At 34.8% G+C, this 18,832-nt stretch overlaps 3 protein-coding genes across 6 annotated transcripts in view; 2 read left to right on the top strand and 1 right to left on the bottom strand.

Annotated features, from left to right (window-relative positions):
• Rpb8 (DNA-directed RNA polymerases I, II, and III subunit Rpb8) overlaps nucleotides 1–10,185 on the top strand; it is a 59,000-nt gene extending 48,815 nt beyond the window's left edge. For all 3 annotated transcript variants that reach the window (XM_072886633.1, XM_072886632.1, XM_072886634.1), the window contains exon 4: nucleotides 9,726–10,185. In XM_072886633.1, coding sequence (XP_072742734.1) covers nucleotides 9,726–9,843 — 118 coding nt within the window. In that variant the 3' untranslated portion in view covers nucleotides 9,844–10,185. The remainder of the gene's footprint in view (nucleotides 1–9,725) is intronic.
• A 1,370-nt stretch (nucleotides 10,186–11,555) lies between these two features.
• On the bottom strand, nucleotides 11,556–13,164 carry Wdr92 (dynein axonemal assembly factor 10). The gene is made up of 4 exons (XM_072886631.1): nucleotides 12,780–13,164; nucleotides 12,172–12,672; nucleotides 11,994–12,091; nucleotides 11,556–11,881 (listed from the first exon to the last, which is right to left on the bottom strand). Exons 1-4 carry the CDS (start codon nucleotides 13,044–13,046, stop codon nucleotides 11,674–11,676), a joined length of 1,074 nt encoding a protein of 357 aa, XP_072742732.1. The 5' UTR covers nucleotides 13,047–13,164; the 3' UTR covers nucleotides 11,556–11,673.
• Nucleotides 13,165–14,416: 1,252 nt separating this feature from the next.
• On the top strand, nucleotides 14,417–18,207 carry LOC140676303 (ester hydrolase C11orf54 homolog). Of its 2 annotated transcripts, XM_072911209.1 has the most exons (8): nucleotides 14,417–14,574; nucleotides 15,391–15,490; nucleotides 15,573–15,671; nucleotides 15,746–15,936; nucleotides 16,147–16,387; nucleotides 16,463–16,525; nucleotides 17,710–17,894; nucleotides 17,968–18,207. In XM_072911209.1, exons 2-8 carry the CDS (start codon nucleotides 15,400–15,402, stop codon nucleotides 18,124–18,126), a joined length of 1,029 nt encoding a protein of 342 aa, XP_072767310.1. In that variant the 5' UTR covers nucleotides 14,417–14,574; nucleotides 15,391–15,399; the 3' UTR covers nucleotides 18,127–18,207. The 2 variants fall into 2 exon arrangements, with proteins under 2 accessions (XP_072767310.1, XP_072767311.1); XM_072911210.1 differs by lacking the exon at nucleotides 17,710–17,894 and having other exon boundaries at nucleotides 17,968–18,100.
• The last annotated feature ends 625 nt before the right edge of the window (nucleotides 18,208–18,832 follow it).

Raw genomic sequence — 18,832 nt, 5'->3', positions numbered from 1 at the left:
TGAATTAAACATTCGAGAGATTTGTCATATCACGAGTTCGTGGTGACATCGAAAATAACATCTTGATGCAATAGTCAAAGGTCACGCGAGGGAGGGTTGGGAGAGAGAGAGAGAGAGAGAGAGAAATAAGGGAGGGGATTCTCCTAGACTGAGCCAAGTAACCCTGGGCTTTTTCGCAACCCCGATAAAATAGCGAGACCAACCCCGGTGCTGGCGCGACATATATTTCTCTGACGGCTTCATCGCCATGTGTTCCGAGGTTATAGACGGATGACGGTTGCGTGCATATGTGTGTGGCCCAGCGCCACGCATCTTGGCACGGCTTTTTCGGCCACGGGGTTGCATAATCGCGCCCTGGCCATCACGAGCGCAACGTGTCGGGGTTCGTCCTCGTTAGTCGCGTCTAGCTCGCCGTACAGTCTCGCCGCGTCTTTTCTTTTTTTTTCCCTCAGTTTCGAGCAGCACGAGCTGCTCCCTCGGCTGGGTTATAGTCAGTAGTGCCATTGAGAACGCGTCGCGACGAATTTCACCGCCGACATTTGCCTCGTATCGTTGATATATCGCGATCGCGATCGCGATCGAGAATTACTCACCTTCAAAATTCTCAGGATGCATAAAAAGCGCGTTTAATATCATACGGAATGTAAAAGAGAAATTTATTACTGCTGAATATGTAAATTCTAAATTTGCTTAGTTTGGAATTAATTAATAAATTAAAAGTGTATTTTGTAGGGTAAACTAGGATATGATGGCCATAGGTTGTAATGTTTTTAATAATCGCTACATGGTGCGCTTTTTTTTAATCATTATCAAACATAATTGATATTTGCGGTAGTTTATGTGCATACATTGTTCGAAATAACGATATCTTATATCATATTTTTACTTTTGACTACCCGCAAAGTTTTTCATTCGTCCACTAAAAACTGTTGCAACGTCGAATAAATTACAGTTAAGCTATCGTAATCGACGTTGGACATATTATAAAGATATGTAAATTGTTATATGACCTATAATTTTTATTTTCGTTTTCACTACTTTTTTTATAAATATTATGGTCATCTTTTCCTTAAAAGTTGGGTAAGATGGCCAATGCTTACGTTGTATTATTTTTGATAATATAAAATTTCGATAAAATATTTTCCTTTTAATTTCGATAATATTACGTAATTGAAGCATCAGTGAAGATAATGTGCCACACGCTATTAAAAAATGACAAAAATAAAAAGTATGTTTTTTGAATTTTAAAAAACTATGGCCATCTTACCCGAGTTTACCCTACATTTATTTTAATAGTACGCACATCTTATTCGCTAAAAAAACGTTTATAATTTAAGTTTTTTATCTTTATTTATTCGTCAATTTAAAAATATTCTTTACTTATTTTACTCAAGATATATCTAAATAATTGCTCTACATAATCACATGTGTCTCGACAAAATACCAAGAACAACATAGTTGAAGAACGACAATAAGGAAAAATTTTTTCGCGCTCTCGACACCCGAAGGCACCGATATATCCAGTTTATTGTTTATCGGCTCGTACGTTCTTCGTCGCTAAATCCTCGGAAAAAAACAGCGATCTATAACGTCGTGTTATTAACGACCTCGCGACGAGATGACGATGTCGGAGGAGGAGGACCCGTCATGCCGACTGGATCCGTGGAAGGCACGGCGTGCATCGCGATAGCACCGCAGAATCGATCGTTAAGCTCGTTTAACGGCAAAGTGGTCCAATTACGCCGTTACCGCCGATGCGAGCGTCACCTCGGATTTCCCACCACGTGCGTGTCGCAGCTCTCGCCGTTCTCGCCCTTTGTTTCGCTCCTCTTTCTTCTCTCGTTTCTCATCGTATCCTATTTCAATCCGCCCTAATTCGTTAGAGCTTCCGTAAAAAATTCCTCGAGTGCGTCGGGGATGAAAAAGGGAATCTAATTCACTCTTCGTAATATTTTTTACATCGCACACGCGAATCGTCGCACGTTTATAAACTAATTAACGCGGTATCATCAAGTGGGACCGAGCGGGTATTTTTTCAAAGTGTTATCATCCAGACATTTTCGCGAGTTCAAGTGTGTTAACTCTTTTTAATATCACAAATTGTTCAAATAGACGGAAAAGTATTGAGATATTTTATCGCGCTCGGAATATTTAATTTATTGTGCGTGAAATTTGCCATTGTATTCGTTCGATCGATATATGTATAATATATAATCTTGAGTAATTATACAATCTAAACGTCTTTCAGACGAATCGCACTCGTTTTAATTCAATTTTCCAACCAGTTTTCTTTGCTAAATTTTCTTTACAAGAGATAACACGAGCACCAATAAACTTTACCAAATAAAAGTTACAGTCTCAAATAATTGGTCTGTAATTACACACATGTTTATAAATTCTGAATTATATTCCATCTCGTCTACCTTTGGCACGCGCGCTGGTCAGAGAAGGAAAGAACAAAGAAACAGTCGAGCATGCACACGCACACGCACGCACGCGGATTGTATAACGGCCGATGCGGCTGGCAACGTCGAGCCGTTTCTACTTCGCTGCTACTTGAACTAGCCTTTGCCGTGGTTGCTGCTACTGCCGCAGCTACTGGCTCGCGTCTCGCGTCTCGCGTCTCGCGCCTCGCGTCTCGCGCTCCTGCTGTAGGCCGAGTTTAGTCCCAGCTCTAGTCGTGGTTTAGCTGTCGCGCGTATCACCCGCGAGTAGTCGCACGCGATATGTAATATTATTATTCTCTCGCGCTCTCCCGCCGCAAATTACCTCGAGGATTATTATATCGACCGACGAAACGATTTCCTTGCTTTTCGCGCGACACCAGTTAAATTGCGTCGCAAGAAATGGAGAATTATCTTGAAGTCGTGTAACACACGTCACAATTATATTGTAAAATTACCAACATCTCTCTTTATTATATTCTTCTCTTCGTCACGTTTTCATTTTTGCCTTTTTGCAGCTTAACAATATACATAAATGTAAATCGATAGCGTCCTGATTATACGCGCGCGCGCGCGCGCGCGAGAGAGAGAGATCGATTTACATTCCGCGCTCGACAATGCACGAGGTCCAAGGTCGCGATTGTGTAACGTCATCGGTCTAGAGCAGGTCGTGATTCGCGATCAGTGGTTTTGCCGTAAATCGCAATTGTCTCCCCGCTCGTCTCTTCTTGGCTAGAGCCAAGGGAGTCGCGTGTACGAAAGTCGCCCCGAACGCGCGCACTTCTAGGATGATTCTCGCCGTGAAAACGTGCGCGCGCGCGCGCGCACGCAACACACCGATGTGTCTCCATCGTCCTATATCGCTTCTTATTACGGCATGGGCGCTCGTGATTACGACATACGTCCGAGAATCACAACCGTCGGTCGGTCGGTCGATTATATATTCCGCGCGCGGAAGGTCACGACGCGCGGATAAATAAATTCTCGCGACCGGTCAAAACGAACGGGGGATCGTCACCTGTGTGCCGTGGCCCAGGATAATTTTGGATCGCGCGCGATGCACCTGTTGCGGAGGCCCCTTGCGCGAGGCAAGGTCGCGCGAGATTGTGCAACCCGCGCGCGTGTGTCTAAAACGACCGGGTTTCGGCGGCCTCCCCCCCTGCCCCTCCGCCTCGCTGAGGGGAGCGCGCTGTGCGCTCCCCCCGCGCGCCCCGTCATTCTTTCGACGCGGTTGCGGTTGCACCGGCAGTGCCGCAGCCGCAGTTGCCGCTGCTTAATCACGGTGAATAATCGATGTCCGGCGTCGCTGCTGCACTGCGGATCGCTCTTTCGACTTTGGCGGAAACTCGGCCGGCGAGTCTCAAAGTGCATCCTCGCCGCGATCTTTTCGTGCATCTCACTTCGGGCGCCATCTTTACGGCGAGATTATCGACGTTTGCGATGGGCTTTGAGGAGCCGATGGTAGCCCGAGTTTTTCGACGACGTTCGTAATCCCTTCTGTGAAATCGGTGAACGATATCATCCCCCCGGGATTTGGTGTATGTCCGTGATGCGCATATATCGATATTGTTGTAACACGTGCGTCGGAAACGTGGCGAAAATAACGATGTAGTGGGATTGCGATAACTATTTATCGCGAACTAGTGTGAGATTAGGACTTCTTACATAATTTTATAATTACCAGGGTGTATACTCCCGGGAGCAACCTGGGGAACCTGGGGAACCTGGTATTCTCAGGGAATTTTATTATACCTTGATGGAATTTCGTTAGGATTCGGGGAATTTAAAAAATTTTTAAATATTTTAAGTTTAAAATCTGCTTAAAATATACGTTTTTTGTTTATGTCAAAAAATGATACGCTAAAATAAATAAGCTTATTTTAAAATTGCATCTAAAAATATATTTTAATTTTACCTGGAATTTTGGAACAAAAAAACCTGGATGATCCTGGAATTCTCAGGAAATTTTTTTACAAAATTTGAGTATACACCCTGTAATAAATTACGTCTCTGGGCGAAATTCCGAAACAAGAGGAGAATTATGAGCCGTCGCTTTTCGTCGGTTTTCTGTCAATTCTAAATGGCAGAATAAAATCGATCGCTCTAATTTCGCGATATCGATCGTGTTGATACTGGTTCCCTGAATGACAGTCCGATGTTACATCGGAGGCAGCAACGCGATTCATACATCCGCGAGAAATTATGAACGCGATAATCTCACTTGATTTTGTGTGACATCCATACGACGATTGTAAGCGCGCGTGAATCGACTTGGTCGAAATAATCGATCACAGATAATTGACTCGACTGTTTATCGCGATATAACACCTTTGTTTCGATATTAAATCAATTCAAGTGAGAGACAATGGAATATAAAATGAATTTGTAAATCGAATTTAAAACCATCGGATATATAAATGAATAAAATACAGCGCTTCTCTTGTATAAATAATATTAATAAATAATTTTCCTCGCGACAAATCGTGTCGCGTAAAAAAAAAAAAAAAAAAAAAAAAAAAAAACAATTAAATCTACAGAGACGAAAAAGAAAATGTAAAATACATAATGAAATAAGTGAAAAAACATACGCGCACGGATGCAATGACTATTTATATCATTCCAGCTTCTTATACACTTTGCCTAAATATAGCCAAGAGAGACAACCTCGAACAGTCGATAATAATCGTCGAGATGTTGAATCGTTATCCCGAAAATGATACATTTCGCCAAGATCCGAAAAAATAATAAAGTAATAAAATATTTCTCTGTAGCTCGGGAAGTTATCGCGTAAGATCGGTGACTCGTAACTTTGCTTCTCGGGACGCATCGGCGGCGTCTATGAAAGGATTAGCTGTCTCAGAGCATTGAAAGAAGACGCGTGTTGTGCGCATTAACGGATCGTACGACGACGAAACGACGCGTCCCGACGCCGCGCCGGATCGTCGTGGCACCGGGGACAGTGACTGCTATTATTAGCAACGTCGTCCTCTTCTCATTTCGCGCTTCGAGAGGCAAAATAGCATCAGCTGACATCCTTCTGGAAGATACACGGCACACCCGAGAAACCCTTGACTCGCGATCGCGTTTCTTTCGTGCTTTAAACAAGTTTCAAACGAATTCGACGGCCCAATTCCTGCCCAATTAAACTCGTCAAACGACAGTCATATAAATGTTAATATCGTACGAAAATCTTTTTTTTTTTTTTTTTTTTTTTTTTTTTTTTTTTTTCCATGCCTCATGGCCCGAGAACTTAATTACATGTCGGGAATAATAATCGCGTGACTCGAGCGCGTCGTTACATAAGTGTTTACATTTTTAACATGCGTACGATGAATTGCGACCAGCGATGAGTTAAAATATCATTGTCTAATGAGGTACTTCTTTATTGATCACTTATTGGTGATTTAAATATGCAGACTGCGCAACTTTATTCAATTTCGAGGGAAAGAAAAGTTAAGGAGCAGACGAGGTAGGGGAAAGGGGGAAGGGGGGGGGAGTGGGAAGAAAGGAAGATAGAGACTGCAAAGATTGACGAGTAAAAGAGAACATGAGAGCGAAGCGGAAGCGAGCCAATATGAGATTACAGGGCAGTTGGGGCTCGTGCCAGATGCGCGTTTACACGGGCCCTGAATACTGTAAATGCACTATCTGGTACGACATCTCTTCTGTCGCCGTCATCGACGTCACCTTTATTAGCGCGATAGATAAGTGTTGTAAACCTATGGAAAAAAATTGACGTCTACATCCTGCGATATCTTTATCACAAGGGAATAACGCTGAGAGAAAGACACACGAAGCTTGCGAAGCTTTGGACTACTTTACACCCGTATGCTTTGTGTTGTATTATACGATATACAATTTTTACAGGAAAAAAATTTATAAAACAGTTTAGTCTTTCTTTTTATGAGAACTCGTATTAGAACAGCACTTTCAGATTTCCTGCAGAAAATTGAAAACGGAGGAAGGAAAAAATTTGTTTACAGCCCTACGTGACTTTGATTACGATGAAAATATTGTTTAACAGAAATTTACTTCAAACTTTTTTGATCTCTTTGATAAGGAGATAATACTTGGAAATTTTTTTTAATTAGAAATAAGAAATTTTAACGTTCAAAAATATTTTACAATTCAATTATGTTTTTCATCTCTGGTAAAACATTTCTTGCCTTTTCGATGAGAGTAATACATGTATATCGATATGCATATATCGAAAGGTTTTGAGTTGTCTTTCTTTTTCTAAACTTGCCACAAAATGACAAAGTGTTAGTCTTCTTCTTTTATTCGAATTACAATTATAATTATACGATAATAAACAACGAACTGACGTAGTATTATTACAAGTACTATATTATTTATTAATAGCGTTTCTTTCGAGACAAATATTAATTAAGTTACAATCATCCATTTATATGCCTAAAGTTTTAATTGGAATAATTGCGTCGGGAATTTTCGTTTGGGATTACCAACTTCATCTACAGCAATAATTTGCGGTAATAACGTTTGACATTTACGTTGCGTAAATTTGGGTTTCGAACGATCGGCATATAAGAGCAGTGCGAGTTCCCGCAATTAGTATAAAATTGCCTGGTAACATGTGTCAGCGATTTTGTAGAAAGTAATTCTCCATACACGAGAAACGTGTTGAAGCTATACAATCTATGTATGTGTATGTGTGTATGTGTATTGTGTATTGTGTATGTGCTGCAATAAATAAATCCTGCTGCGAAAGAGTGGTCAACTCAATCGTTCTCTGCCTCCCTCCCCCCCTTTTCTTTCAATTGTAAAATGCATCTCACGCGAGGGGTGGAGGAGAGAGGATCGCATCTAAGCGACTGAACGCATGCTGCGTCGGCAAATATATATATATATATATATATATATATATATATATATATATATATATATATATATATATATATATTTTTTTTTTTTTTTTGTGCGATATTATTGGCATTGATGACTCACTATGAATAGATGCGTAATGGCGTTCGATCGTCCATGACGAGGGATTTGTCAACGGAGGAGTGCGTGTATTGCAACGCCTACACTCGGTTCATGCTTCACGTAACAATTTATGCGCACACATACACGTACGTACACACATACACACGCACGTCGCTTACACATAGGATCATAGGGTGTATTGTATCACGAATGACAATAAAAATCATCTAATGCGTTCTTCATTTAATTTCACCAGCGCCTTTATAATGATTAATTTGTATATGTACAGATATAAAAGTAGAGATTATATATAATATATACATATATATCTATTGTTTTAAAAAGTATTTCTCTTTCTAGAGCATTCAAATGATGAAAGCAAGAAACAGCCTTGAAAATATAAAAAAACAGCTGTATTGAATTTTCCATTTCTAACGTTTTTATTAATTATTATATAAGAAATTATTATTAAGAACAAAGTCAATGATCAGAGTCAAGTTGCTTTTATTTACAATTGAAATTTAACAATTTCACGCGAAAAAAAATTTTTTTTTTTTTTCATTTTTGTTTTCACTCATATCTTATCTATGTTATCGATCATATTTGATAGACTCATAGATAGAAAAAAAATACGAGCTTTCAAAGCGTGTGTCAGATGACAAGAATCTTTTCAATTATTTCGAGGAAAATATTTGATAGAAAACCTGGAAAAAGATATATACTTTTATTATAGATAAAAATAGAAAAATTTTGATTTTTATTTTAAATATCGAAATTAGGAAAGAAATTGCGGGTGTTTTAAATGAAATTTTTTTATAATTTATTAGTTATTCAGTAATTTTTCGAGATATTAATAGAGATATCAGATTCTGGATTTTTGTAGGTAGATTATAAAACTCAAATTCCAGGATTGAAATTTAAATCCAATTTCGACGATTTACGCGTTTTGCTATGCATTTGTGTAGTGATATGTATATTTGGCGTTAGTTATTTATTATGTGTGTAGGACGTGTGTACGACACGTGCAGGATGATTAAAAACGCAAAGTGCGACGGTGGAAGTGAGATGCGAGGAGAGGGGGAAATGGAGCCAATGCGCACACAAGCAGAAGCTCGAAATACTTGGTTAAAAATAATTGGCTCTTATATGAGCGGAGTACCTTCTCGAGAGGTAGAGATTTGTCGGAGGCAAGGTCAATCGATAGGGAAACCTCGTAACATCACACGTATACCGCGGTTATATATTCCTGTCGGTATTCGCGTCTTTTCCTCTCCCTCGCTTTCGTAAATCACGTGAAAATTGGATCTCACAGACAGACGCGCTTCCGCGATCGTGGTAAACGTATTTCGCGCAATATACATTTAAACGTCATAAACGTCATCGCGACGATAGATAAATCCGCGATATGAGATATAATATTTAACGCCGATTGCGGGAAAAAGGACTACGTCATTCATGATGACACTGGAACTAAAACGATGGACGATTTTATACTTGACGTACATTTCCAAGTCATAGAATGACGTTGGTTGTCTTTCTATCCATTAGTTCCACGACATCATTATGGTAATTACGTAAGTAATCAGCTGATTGTCAAGTGCCGCTTACCGCTATTTCGCTCTGGAGGAGCGTTCATAATTTCAGTGTTTTTAATTAAGATAAATGATGGTTTTTTTTTTTTTTTTTTTTTTTCACGCGAATCGGTACTTTTTTTTTATACCCATATCACATCCTTTAATTTCGGATTTGTTGTATACATCAGAAAAATGCAAATTCCTGGCTGTTTGTAGTTTATCATATTTTCAATAATCTCGAGAATATAATTTTACACACGATTGTTACATCGGAGACCAACAGTTGTTTTCTTGCCACAAAAGTTTGGCATTCGCTACGTTATGTCATGCAAAATAACGATTAAAAGAGAAGAAGATGACCGTCGATCGAGCTTGAAGAGCGACGTATCTGAAGAGTCCTCAGCAGAGCAGATACATCTTTCCTAATCGTTTAAAGGAACAACTTCCTTTAGCGATCGGCGTGTTGGCAGTGTGGTTAGCTGGTTGTGTGGCCGATCTATATACACGACCGCTATCGGCACTGCAATTATGACGATCGCAGACCTGCTAGGAGGAACGTCGTTGACGATTTCGCGATATGGACTTTTGTTTTTTTTTATTCCTGAACGTGAAAGAATCGCGCGGCTCGGTCGCTTATTTTTATAAGCGACGAAGGAAAAGTCCACTGAACCCCGAGCCGCACGCACAAAGCTATTATTAAAAAAGAACCTTACAAATTACAAAAGACTTACAACTGATTGATTGTTCTCTTCTTTATTTCCAGATCAGCCTATGTATCTTTCGGAGGTCTGCTCATGAGGCTACAGGGCGACGCGAACAATCTGCACGGCTTTGAGATAGATCAACACATGTACCTGCTAATGAAGAAACTTGCATTTTAATACTACCGATCGCGCAGGCCGTCGATCTTTTCTCTTCTGCCGTTCAAAAGTTCTTTTCTTCAACAAATGTATTAGAAAAAAATTTACATTTTACATAATGTACAATAGATTAAACACACAGCGATATCAATTATTATAGTCTTGGCAGTAACATTGATTTATGATGACGAAATTGTCTTTTACTTTCAATTTTAAACATCTTACTATAAATCGACGATTTGACATTCTAATTAAGTTATCAGATAATGTTACAAAGTCTGCCATTACGATTACTAGGATTATTGAACAAAAAAACTTATAAAAAAAAAAAGAAACAAATAAAAATATTTTTTTACACTGCAATTCCTTCCGATCCATTTACCGATCCACGATTACAATTACCATCGGTTTAAAAGTTGCCAAATGTATAGAGCAATAATAATAAAACTCTCGTCTAATGAAGATATTTTTTTTCTTTAATTAACGCTCGTCAATTTTGTGATAAATGCAAATAATAATGAAATTTTTCATCGAAAGCACTTTGTAATGACATTTAATGGAAAACAGGGATTCTGGGGGATCAGCCTTTCTATTCAAGGTTTAATCGGATCGTAACTATATAGCGTGGGCAAACTATATGCAACTTGCACGGCCAATTTTTGGATGTTGACCAAGTCTTCACGGAATACATCACCGAGACACGAAAATAGGAATCAGGTATTGCACACTTCTCTACCTGTCGACATGTATACGTACCAGTATATATATACGTATACATACTCCGCTATGTAATTAGCCAACTGACATTAGGTACATTTCCAGGATAGCCGTCTAACCCTTCACTTTGCTTCGACTGATATATATATATATATATATATATATATATATACATATATTAGACATACATATAAACGAAAAATTGTATTATATATTCCAAGATAAAATTGCTTGCTGAGAACACGCAAATATTAGTGCGTTGCAATATAAACCATAAAGAAATAATATAAGAAAAATAAAAAAATGTTTAAACGTGAGAAAAACAAACTAAATTGTTTCAAATTCTGCGTACAAGATGAAACAGAGTTATTGTAAAGTTAAATTTTTTGGAATGCGTGAAAGAGGTCAAAGAAAAAATCTTTAAATTTTAACTGCATTTTTACTACATCTAATCTCTCCGTCTCGTTTTCCTTAGAATTCACATCAAAGTTAAACCTCTAAAGAATTTAAAAAGAATAAAAGGATTAAATAAAATCGAATGTCGAAAACGCATATATCGACAAAGATATGGTTGGACTTGACGATGGTTAATTTATGTAATTAAAGTCGAGATATTTCTGACCTTGGGTATGCGCGCAGCTGCAACGCTGCCTCCTCGCACGACATAGCGCGAGGTATACGCGACAACGTGCGGGTCGAATACGCCTCAAATGGCGGAGAGGTTGGCGCGCGCGATATTGCGTAACGCCTGCGACCAGGCGCGTAAAATGGCCGATGCTTAGGAAGAAAGAGTCCGATCCTAAATAGATTAGTCCAATAATATATAATTCATCCCCATCTGCTCGCCGTTGCGTAAGGCGCTCGTGAACAAGAAATCGATATTTCCATTCTCAACTCATAAAATCGAGATGCCTGCTAAAAGGATGAATTTCACGTGCGTTTTCTTATTCTTTTCAGCTCCGTTGTCCGTATTGCTAAACCTGCCGACTAAATCCTATACATTCGAAAGTCGCATATGAAGCAACTAAAAAGTTTTATTAATAGACTATCTTAAACGTACAAAATGGAACTTGAAGGAACCTTTTCTCCTGCTATAGTACAGACTTATATTTACAAACATTTTCTGCTGTTTAATCAATATGTGTTCAGTTTCGTAGTGATGATAACACGTAAGCATTGATCAAACGACGTGCAAACGCCGAGTCCTTGTTTGTCCGGGCTCCAATCCAAGGAACTAATGGGTTGCGATGAGAGCGTACTATTTTGCAGCAAACTCACGTTGCCGACGACACCCTGTTCGATCCCGTCCGCATCCGTAGTTTTTCTTTTCTCTGGATAATTACTGAGAAATGATAAATATTAGTTTTTAAAACACACGTTTTCTCACAGAGATGTAATATCATTACCATTAGAATTTTATAAAATAGATGTAGACTGTATACATGTATACTTACTATTTCCAAAGACAGATTGTCCCTCCACCACCACAAGTTGCGAATAATTCACGATTTTGTGGTAAATGCTTAACCAGCCATATCGTCGATTTATGAGCCTAAAATCACGCAATCACACATAATTACAAACTTATAATATATTGGAGAGAATAAATTTTAATTCTCTTTAAATAATAACCTTTTCAACAAGATATGCAAAGCCCTTCTTGGGATGCTGAGTTTTCAAGTCAAAAAGATAAAATTTTGATTCTAGCGTAGTGGCAACCAGCTTATTCATGGAGATGTCTCTTCTGTCAAACTCGAGACCGCAAACTCCATTTTTCAGATTACTTTCCCACTTCACCGTCATTGCTCTCAGATCAAACATTTTAACATCACCATTGTCATATCCCGCAGCCACTACTCTCTCCTCAGAATTGTAAGAATTGCCAAACGCGACCGACCAGCAGTCTCGTCGACTTTCTCCTTCCTTAGGCTCCATAATAGCAACCGGTCGGTTCTTCTGTCTGGGATCCCATACTTTAACACTTCCATCTCTGGATCCAGTTACCAATTCGGGTGCACCGCATCCTACGCTGGCACCTGCCACTCCATCAACGGCATTTATAATCTGTGTGTGAGCATTAGCTGTGTAAACTGGTATCGAAGGATCCTCTAAATTGTAGATATTTAGTTTACCCTGTAAAATGGACAGATGCTATTTAACTTATTCTGTAAAACCTTATCAAATAGAACGCTAATGTAAATATTGGAACGTGAATAGATATCTGTTAAAGTAAAAGAAACCTTAAAATCACCGGTAGCTAAATGTCTATCCCGAAGATTGGAAGCCTTGAATGTTCCACATTTCATCTGATTAGACCTCTCTATATCTTTCACGAGCTTCAACTCGCCGCTGGACAATTCGTAGATTTGTATAATGCCGGTGCCACGAGGTCGAGAACCCATAACCACAAACTTGGCGCTGCATGGTATCCATTTGACATCAAACAGCGAATAATTCACCGATTTCTCAATGTGACAGATTATTTGTGGCTTTGTCAGCTTGTCCATGTCGGCGAAGGATTTATTTTCAACTTAAATTATCATCGAGAAAGCTTGTTCTTATCCTTTTGTAGCACAGCACAAGGGATAAAGGATAAACTGCTTGCCAAGTAACTATAAACAAACTTAAACGCCATCTAAAGGTTGCCAATGTAACTAGAAAATGTCATCCCAACAGCCAATCAAAGCTCTTATTTATATGCAATATCTATCCAATATTTTAAATTATAATAAGGAATCACATACGCTCCTAAAAAAGATAAATATAATAAATAATAAAAACAATGTAAAAAAAACTTGTTGCTTAGACTATACAAAATGACTATAAAAAAAACTTTCGTCGAAACTTTTTCGTCTTTTCATAACGCAATTTATAATTTTAAAAAATTAAAATTATTTTTTATATAAAATAGAACTATAAAATAGTAGCATGATAAAAAGATGATAAAATTATGATACTAAGATCGATATTCACGAATAATATGTTTATTATAAAATATAATCTTGAAAATCAATTTGCAATTATTGCTCTGGAGATTCGTTACTTGTAATAAATCACTAAAATTTAAAACATCTTATATATTAAATTACATTATTATTACTAGTGTTATGGTATAATAAAAATATTCGCTAATAATAATATTGCTATAACAATAATGTTTTGTTATAATAATAATAATAACATAGTGTACAGTTTCTTCTGCTTTGTAATGTATTGCGCAGCATCATATTACAAAATTATCATATAGAATGTTTTGTATTTTTTTCGATTTGTTGCTGTTTATTACCTATGTGATTTGTACAGGTTGTGCATTATGGAACCGAGTGCAAATGATAATATTCTAAACCAACCTCTTGTAATTTAACAAATAATAGACAGAGTACGCCAAAATTACATTCCGTACAGTTATTATTATAGAAAAATAATAAGATTCTAAAAACAAAAAATGATCACTTACATTAATGTAATTACATTAAAAATATTTTTAATATAGTTTACATTGAAAGATATTATTACACCAAAAAACATCTTACAATATTGTTAGGTTGTTACTTTATTTATGTTGCTGTTATAATATTATCTACTTTACGTCATTGCAATAAAATTCGAAAGAGAATTTGCAAGACTAAAAGAAATTAGATAAATCAAATGTATAAATTGTTCTGAGGCAACACCTTATATGTAAATATTACTTTATATAAAGTTAAATTACTTTCATGTTCATTAAAATTAACAAATTCAAAATTGTTTTCCTTATTACATGAAAGAGGTACATCTTTATTAAATTTTATTAAAATTCTCCTGAGAATACTGACAAAAGAATTTTTAGAATCTCACACAATAATATTTACTTGTTATTGTGATAAGCGCGCTTACATTTCTTTCTTTTCGTCTTAAGAAAATCTCGTTCTGAAAACGTTTCGTGTCATTTACGTTCGTGCGATCAAAGGAGAAACATATTTTCGATTGTGCTTATCAAAATTTAAGTAGACTGTTATTATTCATCATTCGCTTCGTGGTATATATATATGTGCAGTAAGTGTAAATTACATAATACACATCGATATATATATTATTAGTTTAAACATATTATATATTCTACTTTTTTAATAAGGTGATACATTTTTATGATACTAAAAATAAATTTCGAATACATCTAATAGATATCAAAAGATATCTTTTTATTCGTCAATACTAGAACACTCTTATTTATGTGATTGGATACAATATCTATCCAATATTCTAAATTATATGTATCATACAATAAGGAATTACATACGCTCTTAAAAAAGATAAATATAAAAGAATAATAAAAACAATGCAAAAAAAACTTGTTGGTTATAAATGATTATACAAAAACTTTCGTGCAAGCATTTTCGTGTTTTCAAATTGCAATTTAAAGTTTTAAAAAATTCAAATTATTTTTTAACTGAAATAGAACTACAAAATAGCAACACGATAAAAAAATGATAAAATTATTATAATAAGATCGATATTCACGAATAATATATTCTTTATAAAACCTAATCTTGAAAATCAATTTGTAATATTGCTCCATATCAAAGAAGTTTAATTTGTAGATTCGTTACTTCTAATAAGTCACTAAAATTTAAGACATCTTTTATATTAAATTACATTATTATTACTAGTGTTATGGTATAATAAAAATATTCGCTAATAATAATATTGCTATAACAATAATGTTTTGTTATAATAATAATAATAATATAGTGTACAGTTTCTTCTGCTTTGTAATGTATTGTGCAGTATCATATTACAAAATTATAATATAGAATATTTTGTATTTTTTTCCGATTTGCTGCTGTTTATTACCTATGTGATTCGTACAAGTTGTGCATTATGGAACCGAGTGCAAATTATAATATTACAAACCAAATGACAATTAGACAGATGAGCCTTTATAACCCTGAACAGGACAAACTCGCACAAGGTAAAAAAAATATATATACGCGAAATTTTATTCTAGTATGTCATGTGCTGAAAAAATACTTAACCCAAATAAATAATAACAGTTTTAGAAACGGGATTGAAAAAACATTTTCTGACTGCTGAAGTTAAATGGGTCGAATGTCCTGATCTAACTCAGAAACCATTCAACCTTGCTGCACCAGGTAAAAGATCTACTTAGCGCTTTTAATTTAGTATATATAGTTTATTATTGTGCTGACAGCGTCATTATTTGCAGGATTATGTGGCGAACCGGCATTTATAGACCTCGGTGATGCGTCATACTTGACATCACCCCCGAAAATGAACAGAGTATATGACATTCCGAACATTTTAAAATTACTAGAACCACCTTATTGTGGCTCTAGTAATTCGTTCATTTTTGGTAATAGTGTTTTTCGAACCACGTTCCCTGAAGATTTATTTGAAGTATATATCATTGTCGATTCATACAAAGCATAATATGTATATGTTATTAAAATGTGCATTTTACTATTCTTCTTCAATTATATATAAATTAATTTATTAATTATAATTACCTTAATTTTGCTTTTATCATTTTATTACTTTGTATTTTTTAATAAGTCTGTTATTAATTACATATTTTATTAATTTTTTTTTCATTCTATTCCTGTACAGCTTGTTATAAATCAAATGATGTCAGTAACCGACCAAGAAGTAAGAGATATCTGTAATAGAAGTCATACTATATATACGAACGCAAGAAGATGTAACGTGGAAAAAATAGTGACATTATATAACTACAAATTTAACATGCAAGGAACTTTTTTTCTTTGCCAAGGTTTAACTACGAAATCTGTTCTTCAAGTGTATGCTAAAACCCACCGTCCGAATTCACAATATCTTGATGATCCTTCAGGTAGCATATAATTTTAATTAAACATCATTTTAACGTCAAATTACATACATTCAATATTTTGGTAATGTTTCACAGGATTTATAAACTCGATGCAGGATGAACTCCAAAAAACATTTGACGCTACTGGATATTATGTCGGTAAGAAATACAGAATATGTATTTAATTTACTTAAAATGAAAAATGTTCATCTCCTTTAAAGAAATTTAAATATACTATAGAACAATAGAAAATGAAAAATATGTATTTTCTTTCGAAATACTTCGTTGCGCTTTCAATCATTAAAACAATGCACGCAGTCCAAATCTAACAAAATTCATTCAATTTTATACTAATTTTAAATAAATGCAATTATAAACTTAAAGAAATATTTACACAACAATAAATATATGACAACAGTTGATGTTATTCAGCGCACTTTATAACATTAAAAATAGTTATTAGACTTCTGGAAAATATTATACTTTAATTTGCTTATTATTATCATTGGTATTATTTTCATTAAAGATTTAAAATTTTGACAAAATTATATGTTATCACGGTTTTTCTTAAATGTTTATACATAACAGACAATATTACAATTTTTTATATGGCGATTTTTGTTGATAAAAAAATAATTAAAATAAATAAATGTATTATATAAGCTCTTTAATACTAAAAAATAATGTGTAAATATGGCCAAATACGGAAAACAAAGAATTGTTGTCTTGTATTGACAGCTAAATACAATATATTTAATCGAATTAAAATGTATAGATAAAAAACGGAATTTACAAAACGTTTCGGCACTTAATTCTTTAATTATGTCGTAATTAAAGAGTTGATGAAAAACATAAAATTTGTGTGGTTGAATACTGATATTCGCATTTTGGTTTTTGTCTTTAACATTTGGTTTTTGTTGTTAAACATTTGATGTATTAATATTAAATTAACGTAGCAACGAGTTCATTATTATCCCTAGTCTTTACCAATAAATATTGAACGTTAGTAAATTTTAGATTTTCTCTCGACCATCACGTAGGTCGATAATATGAAGTCATGTTGTAAAATGTTAAAGTCAAATATGTAAAAAATATACAAACATTGAGTGACTATAACAAATTTGCGACATGTTCACGTAGAGTGGACAAATAAAGAATGTTTTTACAAATTGTGGTCATCAATGTAAACTATAATTTAAAATTTTTAAGAAGAAGAGATAAATAGAGAAAAAATCTTATAAATGGAAAAAACATTTTTTGTTGCTCATATTTAGCCTCATGATCACATATTAAGATAGGTTTAACATTTAAAATAAATACACTAAAGATATTTGTTTTTATAGTATTGGGTGGCGTGTACAATGTGACCAATGTATTCTGGAGACACTATCGCAAAAAATATGATTTGGTAGCATGCAGAGTAAAGACAGATACAAAAACTTTATGTAAAATGTCTATGCCTCAAACAATAATTAGCACATTTAGCAGCACCACAGAATTTCCCTCATCTTCTTTAGAACCACCAATAGTAACATCAATGGATTTAATATTTTGAATTAATACACTATTCTGTTTCATACATCACCTTCTGTATTTTCCAGAAATTGAACGCTTGTCGATCTATTCACTCATTAAAGCATCACAGTGCAGCCCAAAGCTCTTCTACATATCTATGTAAAAGTAATACAGAATACTTAGGATACTTCTATCCGGCAAACACACTGTATCGTATTGATGAACCTCCATCATTTATTCCATGAGCACAAGACATAATCATATATCGATTAATGATGGAAATTGTAATGTTATTTTCATTTGCGCTTGAATTTAATTATAACGATGTAATTAAGATAAATAAAACTACAAATAATTAATAATGATTAGTTAAATATATGTATACATATGTAAAGTTATAAAATAATAAAAAAGTTGCTGCAATGAATGTTATTGTGTTGTATTAATTATTGTATTGCACTAATCTGAAAAATAAATGAGTATTAATTATAAATTTTTATTACACAATGCCTAAAATGTTATTATGCAAAAGTGTATAATTCAATTTTCAGTTTAAAAGTGCTTCGTCAAAATTATTGTATACGTTTACATTTATATATATAAAATATATAAAAATTCATTCTCTTGCTTTCATTTTATTAGGAAATTTTTAATTATATTATTACGATAATTTTAATTTGCCACTTATAATTTACCAAATTAATAAACAAAATGCGTAAAAATTACCTTGTGTTTAATTATTATTATTGTAGAAAAATAGTAAGGTTCTAAAAACAAAAAATTATCATTCATTTATAGTAATTTTGTTAAAAATATTCTTAATATAGTTTATATATTAAAACATATTATATATATATTTATATACATATATATACACACACACACATACACATACACACACACACACTCACACACACACACACACACACACACACACACACACACACACAC

Source organism: Anoplolepis gracilipes, chromosome 2 (assembly GCF_047496725.1).
Source record: "Anoplolepis gracilipes chromosome 2, ASM4749672v1, whole genome shotgun sequence".
Taxonomy (NCBI): Eukaryota; Metazoa; Arthropoda; class Insecta; order Hymenoptera; family Formicidae; genus Anoplolepis; species Anoplolepis gracilipes.
This window is presented reverse-complemented; position numbering and strand designations above follow the sequence as displayed.

Excerpts from the sequence above, each read along its gene's own strand:
- Wdr92 (XM_072886631.1), bottom strand. The coding sequence starts at position 13,046 with ATGGACAAGCTGACAAAGCCACAAATAATCTGTCACATTGAGAAATCG. Across the intron at positions 12,673-12,779 it reads TAGCTACCGGTGATTTTAAG|GGTAAACTAAATATCTACAA; the intron begins GTTTCTTTTACT and ends TCCATTTTACAG. Across the intron at positions 11,882-11,993 it reads ACAATCTGTCTTTGGAAATA|TAATTATCCAGAGAAAAGAA; the intron begins GTAAGTATACAT and ends ATCATTTCTCAG.
- LOC140676303 (XM_072911209.1), top strand. The coding sequence starts at position 15,400 with ATGGAACCGAGTGCAAATTATAATATTACAAACCAAATGACAATTAGA. Across the intron at positions 15,491-15,572 it reads ACAGGACAAACTCGCACAAG|TTTTAGAAACGGGATTGAAA; the intron begins GTAAAAAAAATA and ends AAATAATAACAG. Across the intron at positions 15,937-16,146 it reads TCCCTGAAGATTTATTTGAA|CTTGTTATAAATCAAATGAT; the intron begins GTATATATCATT and ends ATTCCTGTACAG.